Source organism: Ranitomeya imitator, chromosome 2, assembly GCF_032444005.1.
Source record: "Ranitomeya imitator isolate aRanImi1 chromosome 2, aRanImi1.pri, whole genome shotgun sequence".
NCBI lineage: Eukaryota > Metazoa > Chordata > Amphibia > Anura > Dendrobatidae > Ranitomeya > Ranitomeya imitator.
Window position 1 is genome coordinate 525825011 of NC_091283.1, and position 20638 is coordinate 525845648.

Here is a 20638-nt window from a genome sequence, read left to right on the forward strand (position 1 = left end):
ATTGTTAGGAATGATACTAATAATTCATATTGCATGCTATTACACTGATATAAAAGATTACAGAACACTGTTATAATACAGATTTGCAGTTCCCAAGGAGAGCGTGCTGGTGAAAAATAAAGGTTTCCTACCTTTAGCGTGGTCCTTGTCAAGTTGGCTTGCAATTTTCTTCCACTCTTCAATTTTTCCTTCTAGGGGATTTATTAAGCTGTCACTCAGGGCTCTGCAGAGAAAAGGAAATTAGGTAAACCAAAGTTCAAGGGAATACAGCATTAAGAAATTAGAATGTCTAGCCTTAATCCAATCCTTAAAAATGATCAGGACAAAAGTAAAGAGCATTGAATAAGCGGAAAGTCATTCTAGCCATATAAAATATATGAGGCTCAGGTTGGTCAGGGGTTACATCAGTCATATATAGTACACGAGTCTTCCTATAGGCATAAAGCAGCCTCTTTGATCCCAGAGCTTTAGGTCCCCATACACATTACACAGCTGTCGGATGAACGATGGGATAGTAAGCAAAAAAAAAAACCTAATCATGTTCTCACGCATGCACTGTTCTCATTAAGGGTCATGGGACATTCAGTCCCCTCTTCTTCCGTTGTGCCCCTTTACATTTCATACATTAAAAAAAAGGAGGAAAGACGTACAAAATATTGTCTGCCCCTCCTAAATGTAAACTTCGTAACAAACAAAAGCCTAGACCAGACAAAGAACATGTATTATTGGGTATTGTGCCAGAACCTCTTTCCTCGGCCATAAGCTGGCACTGGGTTACAATCCATATAGCAGGCCTGGCAACCAAGAGGGCCATGTAAAGGTGGAGAGTATCAGAGATAAGTATGGATGGACACTACGGAATACTACTGGACATCACTATAGGGGTAAAGAAGAAAGGTGCAATGCACATGTACAGGCAGAAAACAATGCAGTATCAAAGGAATATATCAAAGAAAATAAGCAATAGATATGCGCAGTAAAGTGCCATGTGCATAGTCAACAGGTAAATTGGTTAATAGAAAAAACATGATATGGGAAAGAGAATCACACGCGTATCGCCACAGGAGGTGGCTTCCTCAAGGGAAAATTACATACATCAGGTACATGATTTGTCCCTTGTACAGGTCTTTGCCCAGTGTATGCGTTATAAGTAATGACATGGGCAGATTAAAGCGCTTTTTCAAAGCGTATGCTCATTAAACCATACATGTTATATGAGAAACTGTGCATCAAACAGTGTGTACGTGATGCCACTTAGAGTGATGGCACATTGGGTGAAGGTGTAAGCACAGGTGAAAATCACGGGCGTGATGTATATATGATCAGACTTTTTGCTGGAAGAGAGGACTGAACAACAAGTTACCAGTAATGGGATCTGTGAGAATAAAATTAAAGGGAGTCGGTCACCAGGTTTTTGCTACCCCATCTGAGATCAGAATAATGTAGGGGCAGACACCCTGATTCCAGCGATGTGTCACTTACTGAACTGCTTCTTGTCATTTTGAGAAAATAACAGTTTTATCTACTGTAGATCTGTCAGTTCTGATTGAGAGCTTTCTGTGTGCACTGTGCATAGGCAGAAAGCTTCCAGTAAATGGTGATGCGAGGTTATATAGAGTTCATGAATATGGAGGACTACAGGGCAGCAGGTTTACTAATCTTTTAGTGATAATCTCCTGTGGATAAAACAGTGATTTCCTCAAAACTACACTAAGCAGACTCATAAGTGACGCATCACTGGAATCTGACACCTCACTGTATAAGACATTATGGATCAGATTCATGATGACATTTCCAGTTTTCATTGTATGCACCATATTCATCTTTCCAAGTGCGCCTTTTCCCCCCCAAGAATATTGTATATGTGTTTGCCGGTTTTATTTTCTGTTGGCCATTGTGTGTGGGGCTGTAGGTTTCCAGATGTTTTCGGCCAATTTATTTAGAAAAGTTGCAAAATTTGCTGCAAATGTACTCTACTAGTGATGAGCGAGTATACTCGTTGCTCGGGTGGTCTCTGAGTATTTGTGACTGCTCGGCGATATAGTTTTCATCGCCTCAGCTGCATGGTTTACAGCGGATAGCTTGAATACATGTGGGGATTCCCTAACAAACAGGCAACCCCCACATGTACTCAGGCTGTCTAGAAAATCATGCAGCTGTGTCAACAAACTAAATCTCCGAGCACTAACAAATACTCGGAGACCGCCCGAGCAACGAGTACACTCGCTCATCACTATACTTCCCCCCCTCCCGAGTGATTTTCTGTACACCAGCTATTTTAAGGCAATGTTTGCGCCAATTTTGACAAAAACGAGCAACTGTGCTTAAGAATGGCAAAAAAAAGGTTAGAGACAAAAATGAAGGCTACGTGATCCACGTGCACCAATGTGAAGAATTTGTTGTAAAAAACGGCAACGAATACAACAAGACAGAAATGTGACAAAAATAATGTAAATGATGTGATGAATGGAGTCCTGCATTTAGCCTGCAGGAGTCATCAGACATTTTGGGAAATTCTGCAGACACTCTTCCCGGTTACTCTGTGCTGGGGGTAAATCTTGTTGAGAATTATAATTTTTGACCAAAGGGCTCAGACATAACTAGTCAGGCTCTTGAGTAAGATAACTCCACATTTGCTAAGAGCGAGTGGTTTGCACGACTTGTTGAAACAGACCCTTGGAGGTTACAGTCTCGTCAACGCACAGAATGAAAGGTCTGTGGAACTCTATGTACACATGCACAAACACAACCCTGACACATCATCTTATGAAAGAAATGCTGTTAACAGCCGAGACATTTCCAAGCAATATCAGTTAATGCCAGGACACTACAAGACTGACCAGTAGGATATTAGGAGAACGTCTTTGAAGACGTAAAGATTTAGCTAGCTCAGGAAAGCCACTCTTCACTTCCTTGCCTAGAAATAGTTGGAGGAACTTTATGTAATACTCCAGGGTGTAGGAATTCCCTTTAAAGGCACCTTTACCTTACAAGTAATATGGGGAGGCTCCATGGCGGTGTTTGTTGGCCATCACAGCATACAATGCCCATGCCCTACACTCCTAATGCCGGTAAGTAAAGGCCTTTGTAAACAAGAAACCATAAGAATGATCATTCCCGACCATGCCCATGTAATGTAGTCAGCTGATCAGAAAAAAACACTTCTTCGTGAACCGATTCAATTGTTTGTGTCAGCCATTAAGGAGGCTGTTCGACAGTAACATAATTATACGCCTCTGATAGGCCTCTCACTGATCAGCCCTTGCTATATAGTCCACGATATTCATGGGTTCTACCATTCCCCCCACAATTGACTGGCAGCTTTCAGCCTATGCGTGGTGTACACAGAAAGCAGTCACTCAATTGTGGGGGCGGTGTTATACAGAGCTCAACATTCAGAGGTCTAGCAAATTTGCATCAAATAAACCGCCAATATTATTAAAACTGCAGCAAGAAACCCAAAAAGTGATATACTGTGGGAGAATTAGGGTCTCTGACCCTATACAATACTGCCCTTGGGATGTGAAGTGTAAACCTGGTGTCAGATTCCCTTTAAATCATCACTGTTGGCAGTACATCTACCTGTGTAAATGGGATGTACTGCTAGCAATATACAAACTGCAATAGCTTCCAACACATGTTCATCTTGTACTTATTCAGTGTGAAGCGGCTTGTGTGAACTGGCCTCATGACAGCTTGTTTCTCAGACTGATGGGCGCACACTGCAGAGCTCCCCTGAGGCGCGCGCTCAGAATATTGCTGGCCTGGAAGCTTTTACTCAATGGTAAAACGAGGCACGTGCAGATCTGATGTAAAAAGCAAAACATAAGGGTGGATCAAAAGATCTGCACTATGTGGCTACAAGTATGGCAGTTGTCTCCTGAGTGAAGCCTTCTGCACCACTGATAGGTGATGGTCAACCTCCTCCAGTCCCTCCCCGATAGGTGATGGTCAGCCTCCTCCAGTTTCCCCTCTGATAAGTGATGGTCTGCCTCGTCCGCCCCCCCCCCCTCCCGATACGCGATGATCAGCCTCCTCCAGTTCCCCCCTCGATAGGTGATGGTCAGCCTCCTCCAGTTGCCCCCCCGATAGGTGATGGTCAGCCTCCTCCAGTTTCCCCCTTGATAGGTGACGATCAGCCTCCCCCAGTTTCCCCCCTGATAGGTGATGATCAGCCTCCCCCAGTTTCCCCCCTGATAGGTGATGGTCAGCCTCCTCCAGTTGCCCCCCCGATAGGTGATGGTCAGCCTCCTCCAGTTTCCCCCCTGATAGGTGACGATCAGCCTCCCCCAGTTTCCCCCCTGATAGGTGATGATCAGCCTCCCCCAGTTTCCCCCCTGATAGGTGATGGTCAGCCTCCTCCAGTTTCCCCCGATAGGTGATGGTCAGCCTCCTCCAGTTTCCCCCGATAGGTGATGGTCAGCCTCCCCCAGTTTCCCCCCTGATAGGTGATGGTCAGCCTCCTCCAGTTTCCCCTTGATAGGTGATAGTCAGCCTCCTCCAGTTTCCCCCCTGATAGGTGATGGTCAGCCTCCTCCAGTTTCCCCCGATAGGTGATGGTCAGTCTCCTTCAGTTTCCCCCCTGATAGGTGATGGTCAGCCTCCTCCAGTTTCCCCATGATAGGTGATAGTCAGCCTCCTCCAGTTTCCCCCCTGATAGGTGATGGTCAGCCTCCTCCAGTTTCCCCCCTGATAGGTGATGGTCAGCCTCCTCCAGTTTCCCCCGTGATAGGTGATGGTCAGCCTCCTCCAGTTTCCCCCCTGATAGGTGATGGTCAGCCTCCTCCAGTTTCCCCCCTGATAGGTGATGATCAGCCTCCCCCCTGATAGGTGATAGTCAGCCTCCTCCAGTTTCCCCCCTGATAGGTGATGGTCAGCCTCCTCCAGTTTCCCCCCTGATAGGTGATGATCAGCCTCCCCCCTGATAGGTGATGGTCAGCCTCCTCCAGTTTCCCCCCTGATAGGTGATGATCAGCCTCCCCCCTGATAGGTGATAGTCAGCCTCCTCCAGTTTCCCCCCTGATAGGTGATGGTCAGCCTCCTCCAGTTTCCCCCCTGATAGGTGATGATCAGCCTCCCCCCTGATAGGTGATGGTCAGCCTCCTCCAGTTTCCCCCCTGATAGGTGATGGTCAGCCTCCTCCAGTTTCCCCCGTGATAGGTGATGGTCAGCCTCCTCCAGTTTCCCCTTGATAGGTGATAGTCAGCCTCCTCCAGTTTCCCCCCTGATAGGTGATGGTCAGCCTCCCCCCTGATAGGTGATGGTCAGCCTCCTCCAGTTTCCCCCCTGATAGGTGATGGTCAGCCTCCTCCAGTTTCCCCCCTGATAGGTGATGATCAGCCTCCCCCCTGATAGGTGATGGTCAGCCTCCTCCAGTTTCCCCTTGATAGGTGATAGTCAGCCTCCTCCAGTTTCCCCCCTGATAGGTGATAGTCAGCCTCCTCCAGTTTCCCCCCTGATAGGTGATGGTCAGCCTCCTCCAGTTTCCCCCCTGATAGGTGATGGTCAGCCTCCTCCAGTTTCCCCCCTGATAGGTGATGATCAGCCTCCCCCCTGATAGGTGATGGTCAGCCTCCTCCAGTTTCCCCCCTGATAGGTGATGGTCAACCTCCTCCAGTTTCCTCCCTGATAGGTGATGGTCAGCCTCCTCCAGTTTCCCCTTGATAGGTGATAGTCAGCCTCCTCCAGTTTCCCCCCTGATAGGTGATGGTCAGCCTCCTCCAGTTTCCCCCCTGATAGGTGATGGTCAGCCTCCTCCAGTTTCCCCCCTGATAGGTGATGATCAGCCTCTCCCCTGATAGGTGATGGTCAGCCTCCTCCAGTTTCCCCCCTGATAGGTGATGGTCAGCCTCCTCCAGTTTCCCCCCTGATAGGTGATGGTCAGCCTCCTCCAGTTTCAAGGTACATGTCTTCACAGTGTACAGGGCGTGATATACTGTAATCACGGTTCATGGCCTGGGATTCCAAGATTCGATGCATCCAAGTCTACACTGGCAAGTTATTCATGTACATAGGAATGAAAAGGCAAATGCTCCAGCTCCTAAAATCATTTCTTTATTCTTCATCGATTAAAACATAGTGATAGGCAGAATCCCCAGTGGATAATGGTATGCACAAAGCAAACACTGGCAGTCCAGCGACGTGTTTCGATCCTATAGATGTTTGTCACAGATCTATGTTCATGTACATAGTAGAGGTGTCCCAAAGCACAACTGTGGAAGGAAAAAATACAAATCCACCATTAGTCACTGCAAGGCTGTGGTTCTCCAAGGCAGATATCTTGTGGTTTCAGGCCATGACTGGACTGCCGATGCAGTGACGTGTAGCCACAAAGATCTTCTGTACCTACTAATCATATGACAGCAGTCTCACATCATCCCTGGCTTGTGAAGACAGCTCCCCCACAATGTCATGACGTCATCCAGACAAGGAAAGACCCTAAACAGTATAAGAAATGTATGCGCTGGGACAATTACATTTCATTTCATAAATACAAAGATCGTCTTGTATTGTATAATCTCTGCTGATAAAAGGACAGAACAGTCTGCTGAAAATAATGGCTTGTAGGATGTTGATGCCATTTATCTGACTACCATAAATATGCCCGGTTGACTTGGCAAGCCTGTATGTTTGTTATGGGCATGAATGGAATAAAACATTGCATTATCCTCGGTCAGTGGCTAATCTGTTGAAATGTAGTAGGTTTGATCCCTATTTCATCATATATCGTCAAGCTTCAGTGTAATACATTTTATCCATTTTGTGATTTCTTCATGTTATCAAGATTTCATTCCGATGAAATAATAATTTACTGAATTTAAGCAGCCAGTAAGAGATTCTTCTTGATCGTAGGATGTTCATCCACACAAAGCAGGACAGAATCGCAAGAAGAGAGGAGGTGCCGGACCAAGACCAGCGACACCCATCGGACCGCCCCATAGGCGAGTATAAGAAAAGGGATTTTCTTTTTGCTTTGCAGGGCGGCTTGGTGACATATATAGCAATCCAGAATGCTGAAAAACAGGGCTGTAATAATTATTTGCGCATTTTTTTCTTCCGTTTTAAATGCCATGGCTATGATGTTATCAAGAGGGAAAAATACAACATTAAAAATGCTTGGCGTTTTCTAGAAATGCTTGAAAATTCTTAAAACAATGTGTGTGAAGGAGCCCTTATTGCATACCTAACCAACAAAGGGGAGAATGCTTAAACATACATTTAATATACCTTAAAAACAAGTCCTGGAAGACCAATAAAATGAGGAGATTATATTATATCAATACACAGTGTAGTAAAAATTAACTATGCATGAACCATGCCATAAAACATGCACCAAAAATCTGGAAAATTTCCGTAAGTAAAACCTCTAAACACCACAAAGGAGAGTATGCAACAACAATAGAGTATAATACAGAAGCTTTGTATCCAGACCTGATAAAATGATCAATAACACAAAAATGGAAAGGTCTCAGCCAAGTAATGACTGTCAGTCCACATCGGGACCCAAGGGCAGTATAGTGCTTTTGGCCTATATGGTCAGATGGATGGAAGGTCAGCAGAAACAATCTAGAGTACCCACACACCTTCAATAGCGATCAGGCCTGAATTTTAAAAATGCCGATCTTCTTTCCATTCCCACTTTCGACATCACCTCTGAAAACATATAGCCAGCTAAGGGCAATATATACGTACTCAGAAGAACTATTACCCTGAATTGCTCCACTTGTCTGATCTAGGATAAATGTCTATTGAAGTCTAGAAAATTGGAGATCCAGGGGAGTTACGACGGTAGATATAATAGTTACCGCTTAGCTTTATAAAGATCAGATATGTCTAATACATGGACAAATAAAAACATTAACAGCTCAGAAAAGGCTTACCACATTTCTAAATAGCTTTTTAAACAGTCTGAAGTCAAGTTAAGGTTTATGTGGAGAACATCAAGTGCTACGTTCCAGAAAAGAGAAGCGCGTTGGCTTCTCATTGATACAGGTCAACACACGAGTAGAAAACCACTTACACTGTTAGATGCTTGAGTCGAGACTCGATGTTCCGGTGTCTCATACACATTCTGGTCAGTGCAGAACCGATTTCTTTTGTAGCTCCTGGAAGAGGGATTAAAAAGATAAAAAGTCAAGTTTATTTTGAGTCTTAGACTGGATAAGGAAACATATGCATCTTGTTGCACAATTACTCAACAAATGTATATATGCATATAATTTTCTCCTAAAAAAAAACTGCTTTCCAAATGTTTTCGACATCATCCTGTTGTAATTGACAACTTTGTTTTGACATTTTCTTTTTCAAGGTCCCCTAAAAATCAGAGGTGTCGTGGACAACTACCATATTATTTGGGATGGAGAAATGCCAAATCTGCTGGCTCTTTCTCCGCGTACACTAGGTATACTGTCACATAGTAAGGGTGGTTAGTTTAACATTCCTTGTGGCTTTTTCTTCTAAATTCCAGTCAATAAGGAAAATTTGCAACAAATCCATTAGCAATACATGACAAAAATGCATATGCTGCAAATTTAATAAAAAAAAAAAAATCCACAGGACAAATTTCATATTGAAAATTTCCACAATGGATGAGTGAGATTTGTTTGGTACTGTAAACCGCTGAAGGTTTCCGGGAAAATTAGCAGAATTTGCGACCTTTAACCTGCAGGTCACCTTTGAGGTTGATTCCTCTGCAAAGTAGCATGTGATAATTGCCAGTATCCATATTACACCGGATCAACTTGAATTGCAGGTTTAGTTAGCGACAAGTTAGAGCAGGAAAAGGGAACTTTTCCAGAGTCTCTTCAGCTGGTACCCCAAATGCTAAAAATCCAATCATCTCCGAGCAAACATTCCCATAGGCCAACATCTAAACACAATAGGGGTTCTGTGCCTAGCAGCTTCCATGTGAAATAACCTAAAATAAAGCATGGCAAGAGGAGCAAATAAACAGCATAACAAATCGCTTGGCAGAGCACCTCTCAGTCACAGGGACTGGGCAGGGGCCCAACTGCGTCTGTTAATGTAATTTACCTGGGTGCATTGCACAACCAAATGAGAGTATATAAAGGAGCCATCCAAAATAAAGAGCACTTAATCCAGAAGTCCATTTCATGCACTAGCTAAATAAATCACCCCAGAGACAGAGGTCAGAGATCCGCAATGTGACCATCTGTCTTGTGGATGGGAAGGAGAAGTGTGAGGACTATGAATCTCTGGCCATGGGAACGGCAGTTGTACCAATCACAAGCGCCATCCTTTATTGTACAGAATAGGTCATAGGTCAGTATATAAGATCAGCACCGATTTTGATCTAACAAAATGTAATTTTTGGTATATCCAGTGTCCATCAACTGCCTGTAAAGCCCAACATCCATTTTACCGGGTGAATCAAAACTAATCACTTCCAGCAAATGATTCTACTATACGTATCCCAGCCCTATTTACTAGCTTCATATGGTCTGGATGCCACGTGAGTGCCTTTGTTCATCAAAGATTAAAGGGCCAAAACAGGAGAATTATAGATTGCGACACAGATGAAGTACTGCTGACGGATGAAGACAGAGAGAGATGTCTAAAAATATTTACATTTTAGTATTTCTATTCAGTTTCAAGTCTTCCCACAATTTCTTGCATTGACAAACTCCACAATGATGATGCTAATGGACCAAAGAATCCGCTCATATGCATGTACAGAACAAAACTGACCCTTCAGTATAGTACAAAAAGTGATTATCGGCTAATGGTTGTTAGTCCTGCTTCATCTGCTTATGGAAGACAGACTGTATAATCTGTCCATGTAACAGAAGGATGGACAGTGTCCATCATAATACAAGTTAAAGGTCGTATCAAGATCTTGTTCATAGCTTTAGAGACAACCTACAGATTTAACCCCTTAATGACCGCCAATACGTCTTTTAACTGACCTGAGATTTAAGAGCATAGCCTCCCCATACAGGTGACAATCCAGCAGCTGACAACTTGCTGTATCAGCCACGATCAGTGTTGGCACCGTCCATATTTGTTTAACCCCTTAGATGCTGCTGTCAATAGTGACTACATCATTATAAATGGTTAACAGAGTGTGGGGGCTTCCTCTTTATCCCAATTGGTGCCCTCAAATCATGATTTTGTGGTCCTGATATTTGCGATGGCAACTGACGACCAAATAGCGGCCTTAGAGTCTGTCTGTCGGCTGTTGTAACCTGTTCAGAAGTTACCGACATTTAGGCGGTAAAAATACACATGTTCATTTCTGTCATGCCACTTTGCATTAATTCCTGTAAAGCACCTGAAGGGTTAATAAACTACCTGACTGCAGTTTTCAATATGTCAGGGGGTGCTGTTTTTAAAATGGTATCACGTTTGGGGGTTTCCCAATATATGAGACCCCTAAAGTCAATTCAAACATGGATAGGCCCCTAAAAAAATAAATGTTGTAAATTTCCTGGAAAAAATGAAAAATTGCTGCTACATTTTTAAACCTCCTAAAATGCTAACAAAATAAAAGAACATTTTACAAATGATGCTGATGTAAAGCCGACATGTGGGAAATGTTATTTATTAATGGTTTGCTGTGGTATGACCATCTGGATTAAAGGGATAATCATTCAAACTTTGAAAATTGCTAATTTTTTTACATTTTTCTCAAATTTTTTATATTTTTTATAAATAAACACAAAATATATTGACCTACATTTACCATTATCATAAAGTATAATGTGTCACGAAAAAACAATCTCAAAATCACTGGGATTTGCTGAAGCGTTGCAGAGTTATTACCACATAAAGTGACACTGGTCAGATTTCAAAAATTTGGCTCTGTCACTAAGGGGTTAAACACATATCCAAGTCCATGTATCACAGTATTTACGGAGCCCTCTATCTGGGTGTTCACATGTAAATGGCAGAGGGCTAATTCTGGATAGACAAATGCCTTCAACAGTATCAGCTGAATGCTCCTTCGGCCAACGGATTCCCTTAACTTCCCCATTCACAGTCAGTTCAGCCAGGCATACATGTGTTTTTGACAGAGTGGGGAGTATACAACCAAGTCAGGTCCCTTTATCATGGCATCTCACTCTTGCTACATAACATGTCCAATCCTTACCCTTCGATAGAATCTGCCAACCACATTAGATGGTTGGTCCTGCATAATTTAAAATGGTAAATATTAGACAAAAGTAGGTTGATGGTTAAACGAATGATCATCCCATGAACATACACAGGCAGAAATATTTTAGTCCACATTGGCAGTCAAGGCCTTCTTAGAAATTAATGTCGGCCCTAACTTCAACGTCATTGGAATTGGCCAATCGTCTAATGTGAATGGTGATCTCCCGACTCTGGAGTTCTCCAGGTACATAAGTTGCCACCAAATATGCCTTGCATCTGATTGCTCATGTGTACGGGGGAGACCAGAGAAAAAGCCAAAGGAGTTTGGGCATCTTTACAGTCAAAGTATACAAGTTACTGGGCGATGAGCAAACAATTTTTCTTACAATATTTTTTGTATTACTAGAAAGATTGTTCTTGCATGAAATACTTTAGTTAAAAAGGCATCGTATGCCTGATGATGGTGACCCGAGATAATCTAAAGGCATTGCTGAATTTCATCAGATCAATATAGTTGAAAACATCTATTTTCATCAACTTTAAACTAAATGATAATTTTCAACCGTAACAAATGTTTATTGGGTGAAATGTAAAAAAAGAAATAAATTGTCTTGATCTTAGAACATCATCATTGGAAATTAAGTGGACTGTGTTTGAATTTTTCATTCCATGTCCCAATAAAAGATGCAGTTAAAAAACAATATATGAAAAAATCATGCATAAAAGATCTTTTGATGATTAGTATTTTCATGGCGTCATTAAACATGCATGGCCAGTATAACACTTGACCCCATCCCCTCCCACCTGCTCCCCAACCTCATCAACATGCTCATTCCAGCCCTAACCCATCTCTTCAACCTATCACTATCTTCTGGTACCTTCCCCTCGGCCTTCGAACATGCCACCATCACACCCATCCTCAAAAAAACTAACCTTGTCCCAACTGCTATGCCCAGCTACCGCCCCATATCACTGCTCCCATTTGCTTCAAAACTCCTTGAGCAGCATGTCCATGCTCAAATTTTCCTCCCACCTCTCATCTAACTTTCTCCTTGACCACCTCCAATCTGGCTCCCGCCCACCCCACTCCACCGAAACTGCCCTGACAAAAATTACTAATGACTTACAGCCAAAGCTAACAGACAGTTCTCCATCCTCCTTCTTGACCTGTCCTCTGCTTTCTTCCCTTGGCATCTAAGACCTTGCCCTATCCTGGATCGCCTCATACATTTCCAACTGCACATTTAGCGTTTCCCACTCCCACACCACCTCCTCATCCCGCCCTCTCTCTGTTGGAGACCCTCAAGGCTCTGTCCTAGGGCCCCTACTTTTTTCAAACTATACTCTTGGCCTAGGACAACTCAAAGTCCCACGGCTTCCAGTACCATCTGTATGCGGACGACACTCAGATCTACCTCTCTGGCTCAGATGTCACCTCTCTGCTGTCCAGAATCCTGAAGTGTGTGTCAGCCATATCCTCCTCCTTCACCGCTCGCTTCCTAAAACTCAATGTAGACAAAACCAAACTCATCATCTTTCCCCCATCTCACGTATCCCCCCTACCTGACCTATCTATTATGGTAAACGGCATCACACTCTCTCCCGCACCTGAAATCCGCTGCCTCGGGGTAATTCTCGACTCTGCCCTGTCCTTCAAACCGCACGTCCAAACTCTTGCCACCTCTTGTCGCCTTCAACTCAAAAATATTGCCAGAATCCGTTCCTTCCTCAGCCCACAATCTACCAAAACTCTTGTGCATGCCCTCATCATCTCCCGCCTCGACTACTGCAACACCCTCCTCTGTGGCCTCCCTGCTCTCTTGCACCAACTACTCCAGTCTGTCCTCAACTCTGCTGCCCGGCTAATCCACCTCTCTCCTCGCTACTCCCCTGCTTCTCCCCTCTGCAAATCCCTCCACTGGCTCCCAATTCCCCAACTAATCCAGTTCAAACTACTAACACTGATCTACAAAGCCATCCACAACCTGTCCCTTCCCTATAGCTCTGAACTAATCTCCCAATATCTTCCCTCACGTAATCTCCGATCCTCCCAAGACCTCCTACTCTGCTCCACACTTATTCGTTCCTCACACAACCGCCTCCAAGATTTCTCCCGAATATCCCCCATCCTCTGGAATTCCATGCCTCAACACGTCCGACTATCGATCACCCTCGGCTCCTTCAGACGGAACCTGAAAACCCATCTCTTCAAGAAAGCCTACAATAACCATTTTGCCGCCTCGCCATCCCCAGAGCCGCCGCCTCGCCCCTACCTTCTGTCTCATCCCCACTATCCCATAGAATGTAAGTCCGCAAGGACAGGGTCCTGCCCCTCTGTACCAGTCTGTCACTGTAAATTCGTTTACTGTAAACAATATCTATAACTCTGTATGTAACCCCTTTCTCATGTACAGCACCATGGAATTAATGTTGCTATATAAATAAATAATAATAATAACAACAATTAATGTAATATAACAACTGTTCACCAAAACATCATTCATTTAATAGCTGTTGAATCAAAGTAATTTTATCTAATGTATATATGGTCACATTAGGGGCCATGATACCAATCATCCAAACATGCATTTTATAGTGCCCAGATGAGCAGAACAAGGATTTTTTTAAATATATAGAACCACAGTGAAATCGACTGTTTTGTGTTCCATTAAATTCAGTTATAAAGTTAATAAAGCCAAGAAGAACTTTCAAGTTCCGTTTTGTGGAGTAGAAGTCATCTGACACCGAGGTGTTTGCGAGGAGTCATTGTCGCTTTACAGCACAGCCGTTACGACTATTCCGTTACAGTGATCCAGGTAGAAATAAAACAAGCTCTGTATGTGAATCACGACCAACCGCCAACATTTCCATGAATAAATAGAGGGAAATTCCAGTCTGGTATATTCTGTACCCAGTATTACTGGAGCTATGTTTTTCAGCTGCAAACACTATTTCCATGTCTACAAACTATTTTTTTTTTTACGGAAACATAGTTGAAGAGGGTGATCTAGCTGAAAGATATAGATATATACAGTGCTCAAAAAAAATAAAGGGATCACTTAAACAACAGAATATAACTCCAAGTAAATCAAACTTCTGTGAAATCAAACTGACCACTTAGGAAGCAACACTGATTGCCAATTTCACATGCTGTTGTGCAAATGGAATAGACAACAGAAGGAAATTATTGGCAATTATCAAAACACCCTCAATAAAGGAGTGGTTCTGCAGGTGGGGACCACAGACCACATCTCAGTACCAATGCTTTCTGGCTGATGTTTTGGTCACTTTTGAATGTTGCTTGTGCTTTCACACTTGTGGTAGCATGAGACGGACTCTACAATTAAGACAAGTGGCTCGGAGTGCAGCTCATCCAGGATGGAACATCAATGTGAGCTGTGGCGTGTAACAGCGTAGTGTCCAGAGGCTGTAGGTGCAACCAGGAGACAGGCCAGTACACCAAGAGACGTGGAGGGGGCCATAGGAGGGCAACAACCCAGCAGCAGGACCGCTACCTCCGCCTTTGGCAATGCTCCTCTTGTTCCTCCTTGCACAGAGTCCTGCAAAATTACCTCCAGCAGGCCACAAATGTGCATATGTCTGCACAAACTGTTAGAGACTGACTCCATGAGGATGGTCTGAGTGCCCGACGTCTGCAGATGGGGGTTGTGCTCACAGTCCAACACCGTGCAGGACGCTTGGCATTTGCCACAGAACACCAGGATTGGCCAATTCATCACTGGTGCTCTTCACAGAACAAAGCAGGTTCACACTGAGCACATGTGACAGAAGTGACAGTCTGGAGATGCCGTGGAGAGCGATTTGCTGCCTGCAAAATCCTTCAACATGACCGGTTTGGCAATGGGTCAGTAATGGTGTGGGGTGGCATTTCTTTGGAGGGCCGCACAGCCCTCCATGTGTTCGCCAGAGGTAGCCTAACTGCCATTAGGTTCCAAGATGAGATCCTCAGACCCCTTGTGAGACCATATGCTGGGGCGGTTGGCCTTGGGTTCCTCCTAATGTAGGACATTGCCAGACCTCATGTGGCTGGAGTGTGTCAGCAGTTCCTTCAAGATGAAGCCATTGAAGCTATGGACTGGCCCGCCAGTTCCCCAGACCCGAGTCTGATTGAGCACATCTGGAACATCATGTTTCACTCCATCCACCAATGTCACGTTGCACCACAGACTGTCCAGGAGTTGGCAGATGCTTTAGTCCAGGTCTGGGAGGAGATCCCTCAGGAGACAATCCGCCACCTCATCAGGAGCATGCCCAGTGGTTGTACAGTAGGGAGGTCATACAGACACGTGGAGGCCACACACAATACTGAACATCTTTCCTTGTCATGAGGCATTTTCACTGAAGTTGGAGCAGCCTGTAATTTCATTTTCCACTTTGATTTTGAGTATCATTCCAAATCCAGAACTCCATGGGATATTCATTTTGATTTACATTGATAATTGTTATGTTTTATTGTTCTGAACACATTCCACTATGCAATGAATAAACATTTTCAACTGGAAAATTTCATTGAGAGACATCTAGGATGTGGTATTTTAGTGTTCCCTCTATTTTTTTGAGGAGTGTATATTTCTAGGTACGTTTGAAAATGTAAGCAATTATTTCCATTGCCACGTCAATTATTGCACTGGCATAACAAATTTCTTGGCTTCTTTGGCCTTCCTGTATTATCTTGCCCCCAATATACATATGCATGCTGGATTCCGCTGAGTGTGCAAGCGTTTTCACTTCGTTTAGAGAAAAAGAGCGAGCCAATGGGAGACACCCCTCGAGGCAGCCTATTTCCCAGAAGAACAAAAGGATACTATAACACACACAAGACAGTAGTCTTGTCCTGCCAGAAAGGGTGGGATCAAATAAATGTCCTCTACTGTGTATAGGAAACATGTGTATAAGGGTGTCCAGTTTCTCCTCAATGGCAGATATCGGGGGAAAGAAATATGTTGGATTTCTATATGCCCAATTCTTCAAAAGATAAGATTATGTCAGAAGAGTTTGCCAGGGAAATATGTATAAATTAAATAACAACCACCTTAATGCTATGTTTGTGCTGCTGTGCTAAAACTGGAGGTACACCTTAAATGGGCAACATGGTGGCTCAGTGGTTAGCACTGTTGATTTGCAGCGCTGGAGCCCTGGGTTCAAATCCCACCAAGAACAACATCTGCAAGGAGTTTGAATGTTCTCCTGTGTTTATGTGGGTTTTCTCTGGTTTCCTCCCACACTCCAAAGACATACTAAATGGGAATTCAGATTGTGAGCACCAGTGATAAGGTCTGTAAAGTGCTGCGGAATATGTTGGCACTATATAAGCATAATAAATACAATGTATTCATGTCATTGCCTCGTTGTGATAGATACAATATCCCATTAGGTACAACCAGTAAGAACCCTCTCTAGAGCCGAATGAGCTGTACCCAAGGTAGAACAGGCTGAACAGTTTTAGCTTTAAATCAAAGCTTCTAATCAGGACATTGCATAATGGATGACTCAATGGTCTACAAAGACAAATCATTTCTTCATAGGCTTACTCATCCGCCAGCAGTGCCGGACGTGCAGGAGCTTGTACAACTCAGAACTATATGGGTATGTCAACCTGATTTGCCTGTGTGGAACGGCTGGTTATACAGCCATCACACCAGGACAGAGACCTGCAGTTCCAGAAAAATAAGTAAACCTTCCGTACCCCAAAAAATCCCTACATTTGCACATGTATTATTAGAGGTTCTGAAGAAAATCGTCTTCTGCACAGCCACTTATTTCTACTCGTTCCGGCCTGCAGTGTGTTTTCCCTGTGGACCACTGACAGCAGGGTTGGGTGCCAAGTGTAGACAGTACACATGCTACTTGAGAGGATGTAACACAGCTCCTTCAGTCTAAATATTTCACTGCCCTGTTAATCATGACACAAGGATGGAGGAACGTTGGGTAGGTGTAAAATAGAGTATGTTCTTCACAGACATAGCATATCTAAAGTGTGCTAGTCTAGTATAGAATCCAAAAAGTATTTCCAGAACAAAACGTTTTAAATAGTTCCAATTTACATTTAAAAACAATTAGACCGCCTCCCAATCATTTTGGCTTGACACGGGGTAACAAGTTAGGTCATTGAGTCTACATACTCTTTTAGCATGTGAGATTATTTCAGCTATTCTAGATTTGGCAACATAAACAATATGAACAGTATCAAATCTACAAGATTATTACCGGTAGTTTGTTTCTCTTCCTGGAAGCAATCAACCCTTAATGATATCATAGATTCGTCATGATGTCATCCATGCTTGTTCCTCCAGCAAAGATACTTCACAAAAGTTAACGTACAATAGGATCCTTATAACGGATCAATTAAAATGTATAATGAAAATCAGTAAATTGTATGACAAGTTATTCAGATCTGTATAGGAGAATATACGGTAATTAGAAAGCCTTTATCCACTTTGAGAATGTCTACAATTTGTCAATTTCTTGCTTGCTTACAATGTAGCTACACTTTAAGATGACGTTTCTCAACAGCTTGTCATGTGTGCACACGATGATGGCACTATTTCTGGTCATTCGATGACTTGCATCCACCAGTAGTAAGCAGTTTTTCCCTCTTAGCCACCAGAAGGCTTTTTCTCTCTCAAAGCTTCTCCCCTATTCTCTTCTCCATAGAGAGCTGGTCTAATTTGATCCCTCACCGAAGACAAATTTGTAGGCAGATTTGAGCAGTTTGAGAGCGATTGACCACTACATAATAGGACTTGTGCAGACGATCGTATTATCAGTCCGAGTGCGATTACACAAAGTATTGGATCATACTGGGACCAATGTTAGTCTGTGGGGGCCATGCACACGTCTGATTTTTTTTTTTCCCTCGGACAAGGTCTGTCCGAAGAAAAAAAATTGCTGTATGCCAGAGTTTGATCCGCTATTTGGATCGTACTCGGCCATGCATGTCTATGAATGTGTTGAAAACATCAGACTGCACTCTGTTGACTGAGTACTGCCCGATTTTTACAGCATCACAGAATGGAGTAGATAGAGAATTATTTTTCCCCATCTCCTCCTCCGAGAGAACTGGAGCACATGGAGATCACACTCTGATCAAAGTTTGATCAGAGTGTCATTGGCATAATCGACCCGATTCTCTCGGATGAGAGAATCTACGGTCTTCTGACCCCAGCCCCAAGAGCAGAAAGAAGCTTTTGCCTCTGATAAGAAACTTCATAATGTATCCTACCGTCATATCTACTGTTGATTAATTCAATTTACAATCTGGATTCACTCAACATTTCTTCATTTACATTTGGCAAATTTTCAGCATTGTGATGGATTTGTAATCATAGTCATGTGATACAGAGTAAGAGCACAAAATGTTAGTGAATTAAGCTGGTGAATTACATTTACACCTGTAATTTGACTAATTTAACTATTAATTGTCCAGTTATGATACTAAACCATATATATGACGAATTGCAATCTGATCACAAGATGAATGGTATGCGTATGTATTTTTTTTCTACTAGAAAGGAAATGAGCAATGATCTCATGCTTGAGGGCATGTGATTTATCTGTACTTCTAGTCACCACAGAAGATTATATACTTTAAACATTTTGAAACGTTTCTGGCCAACTGTGTCTTTTAATCTTGTAGAGACATGCCAATGGTGCACGTCCTTCCATATTATTATATTAAGATCGCAACACAGTCAGTGGAGGGTGCAGAGCAAAGCATTGTCTCTTAAGACCTGTTTATGGGAAATTAATGAGGGTCCCAATAAAGGTTCCAACCTAGACAAACAAAAAAAATGGGACGACTCCTGCGTACTGTGAGGACTCCCTTCTAAGAAAAAGAAGAAGTTTGTACAAAACAGGCAACCCCTTTCATTAATGAGTCCCTATGCCGGGTTTTAAGGAACAATCTGTAATTTTACATAGGTAATTAATTTCAATTATTTAAAAAGTTTAATTGACTAAAATGAATCCTCCTGTCTTCATATAAGTATCTGCTATTCTACACCAGGCGCATCAGTTTAGCTTTATACTGACCCCTTGATTTACATTTAGCATATCATAGCAATAAGAAGCGTTCAAAATTATTAAAAACAAATTCAAAAGTTAAAAAAAAAAATAGCACTTTGTCCATTCTGAGCATTAGTAGATGCAGAAGGAGAGCACTTCCGAGAGGTTTCACTGGCCAGACTCACCACAATGGAAACTGTACGTTTTAATATTGAAGAGGAATGTTCCTCCACAGATCTTAGCAGAGCTTTCCATCATGACACAGTAGATAAATATTTTCTTACTAGTTTTGCTCTGTACATATATCAGATTATTTTGACTAAGCGAATACTACATAATTGCATGGAAACACTCTGCGGTAGCCCTGAAGGGAAGAGATGTGATGGTCTTCTTGTAGTACAACCAGCTTAGAGAAGTTGTCCACTTTGGACAATAAAGTCTTTGTCGGAAGGGTCTCCTCCATAGGTGTTCCTCTGCTGCTGTACAGACTAATGTTGATTTTAGATAGGGTGCTTTTTTTATGCTCGTGCTACGTCCACTAGAAATTAAGTTAGATCAATATTTAGTGCTCCAACGCTGGTTTTAAGGAACTGCGGGAGGGGTCCAGGTGCTGCGTATGTAATGTAGTCCCAGAGAAGCAGTTTGAAAGCAGCCCAATTTAAAAAAAAAAAACTCACACAAATGGATCCCAATGCTTTTTCTCTACTCACAAAATAATTATGCATACGTGTTTTTTAATCCATCAGCATTTTTACACGTGCTTTAAAATGAAACTCAAAAACACAACACTTGACATACCGTAGGTTATCAAAGATTAATATTTATATAGAATAACAGGTTCCTGACATTTTGAGGAGGCTGGAGAATCCTTAAATGGGCTGTCCAGCAAGTATTACGCCCCTTCAGCATGGGCTGCCTGTGGAATCGAAGTTCAGAAGTATTCACTTTAAAGGGAACCTGTCACCCCGTTTTTTCAGTAGGAGATAAAAATACCGTTAAATAGGGCCTGAGCTGTGCTTTACAATAGGGTATTTTTTGTCCCGATTCCCTACCTATGCTGCCGAAATACCTTACAAAAGTGGCCTTTTTTGCCTGTCAATCAGGCTGGTCAGGTCAGATGGGCGTGGTCACAGCGCTGTTTCTCCCCCACATCTTGCTTATATTCCCGTTGGTGGCGTAGTGCTTCTCGCATGCGCAATTGCCAAATGCACTGCGCAGCTGTAGAAAAAGAGCGCGCTCGCCGCTATTCAGCGGTTTCTCAGTGGGCGCGGCCATCTTCCTGAGGCCGTGCGTGCGCAGATGGAGTCTCCTGCTTCCGGGGCTTCAGGAAAATGGCCGCGGGATGCAGCGCGTGCGCAGATGGACATCGCGGCGGCCATTTTCCTGAAGCTGAGATTCGAACTCGGCTTCAAGAAAATGGCAGCCGCGATGTCCATCTGCGCACGCGCGGCATCCCGCGGCCATTTTCCTGAAGCCCCGGGAAGCAGGAGACTCCATC

General features: G+C 43.2%; 1 protein-coding gene across 2 annotated transcripts in view; it reads right to left on the minus strand.

The window, feature by feature from the left end:
* Nucleotides 1-20638, minus strand: part of LOC138664842 (protein MTSS 1-like) — a 192022-nt gene that overhangs the window by 55820 nt on the left and 115564 nt on the right. For both annotated transcript variants that reach the window (XM_069751837.1, XM_069751836.1), the window contains exons 4-5: nucleotides 8021-8105; nucleotides 132-223 (exon numbers count right to left, since the gene is read on the minus strand). In XM_069751837.1, the coding sequence (XP_069607938.1) occupies nucleotides 132-223; nucleotides 8021-8105 (177 nt within the window). The remainder of the gene's footprint in view (nucleotides 1-131; nucleotides 224-8020; nucleotides 8106-20638) is intronic.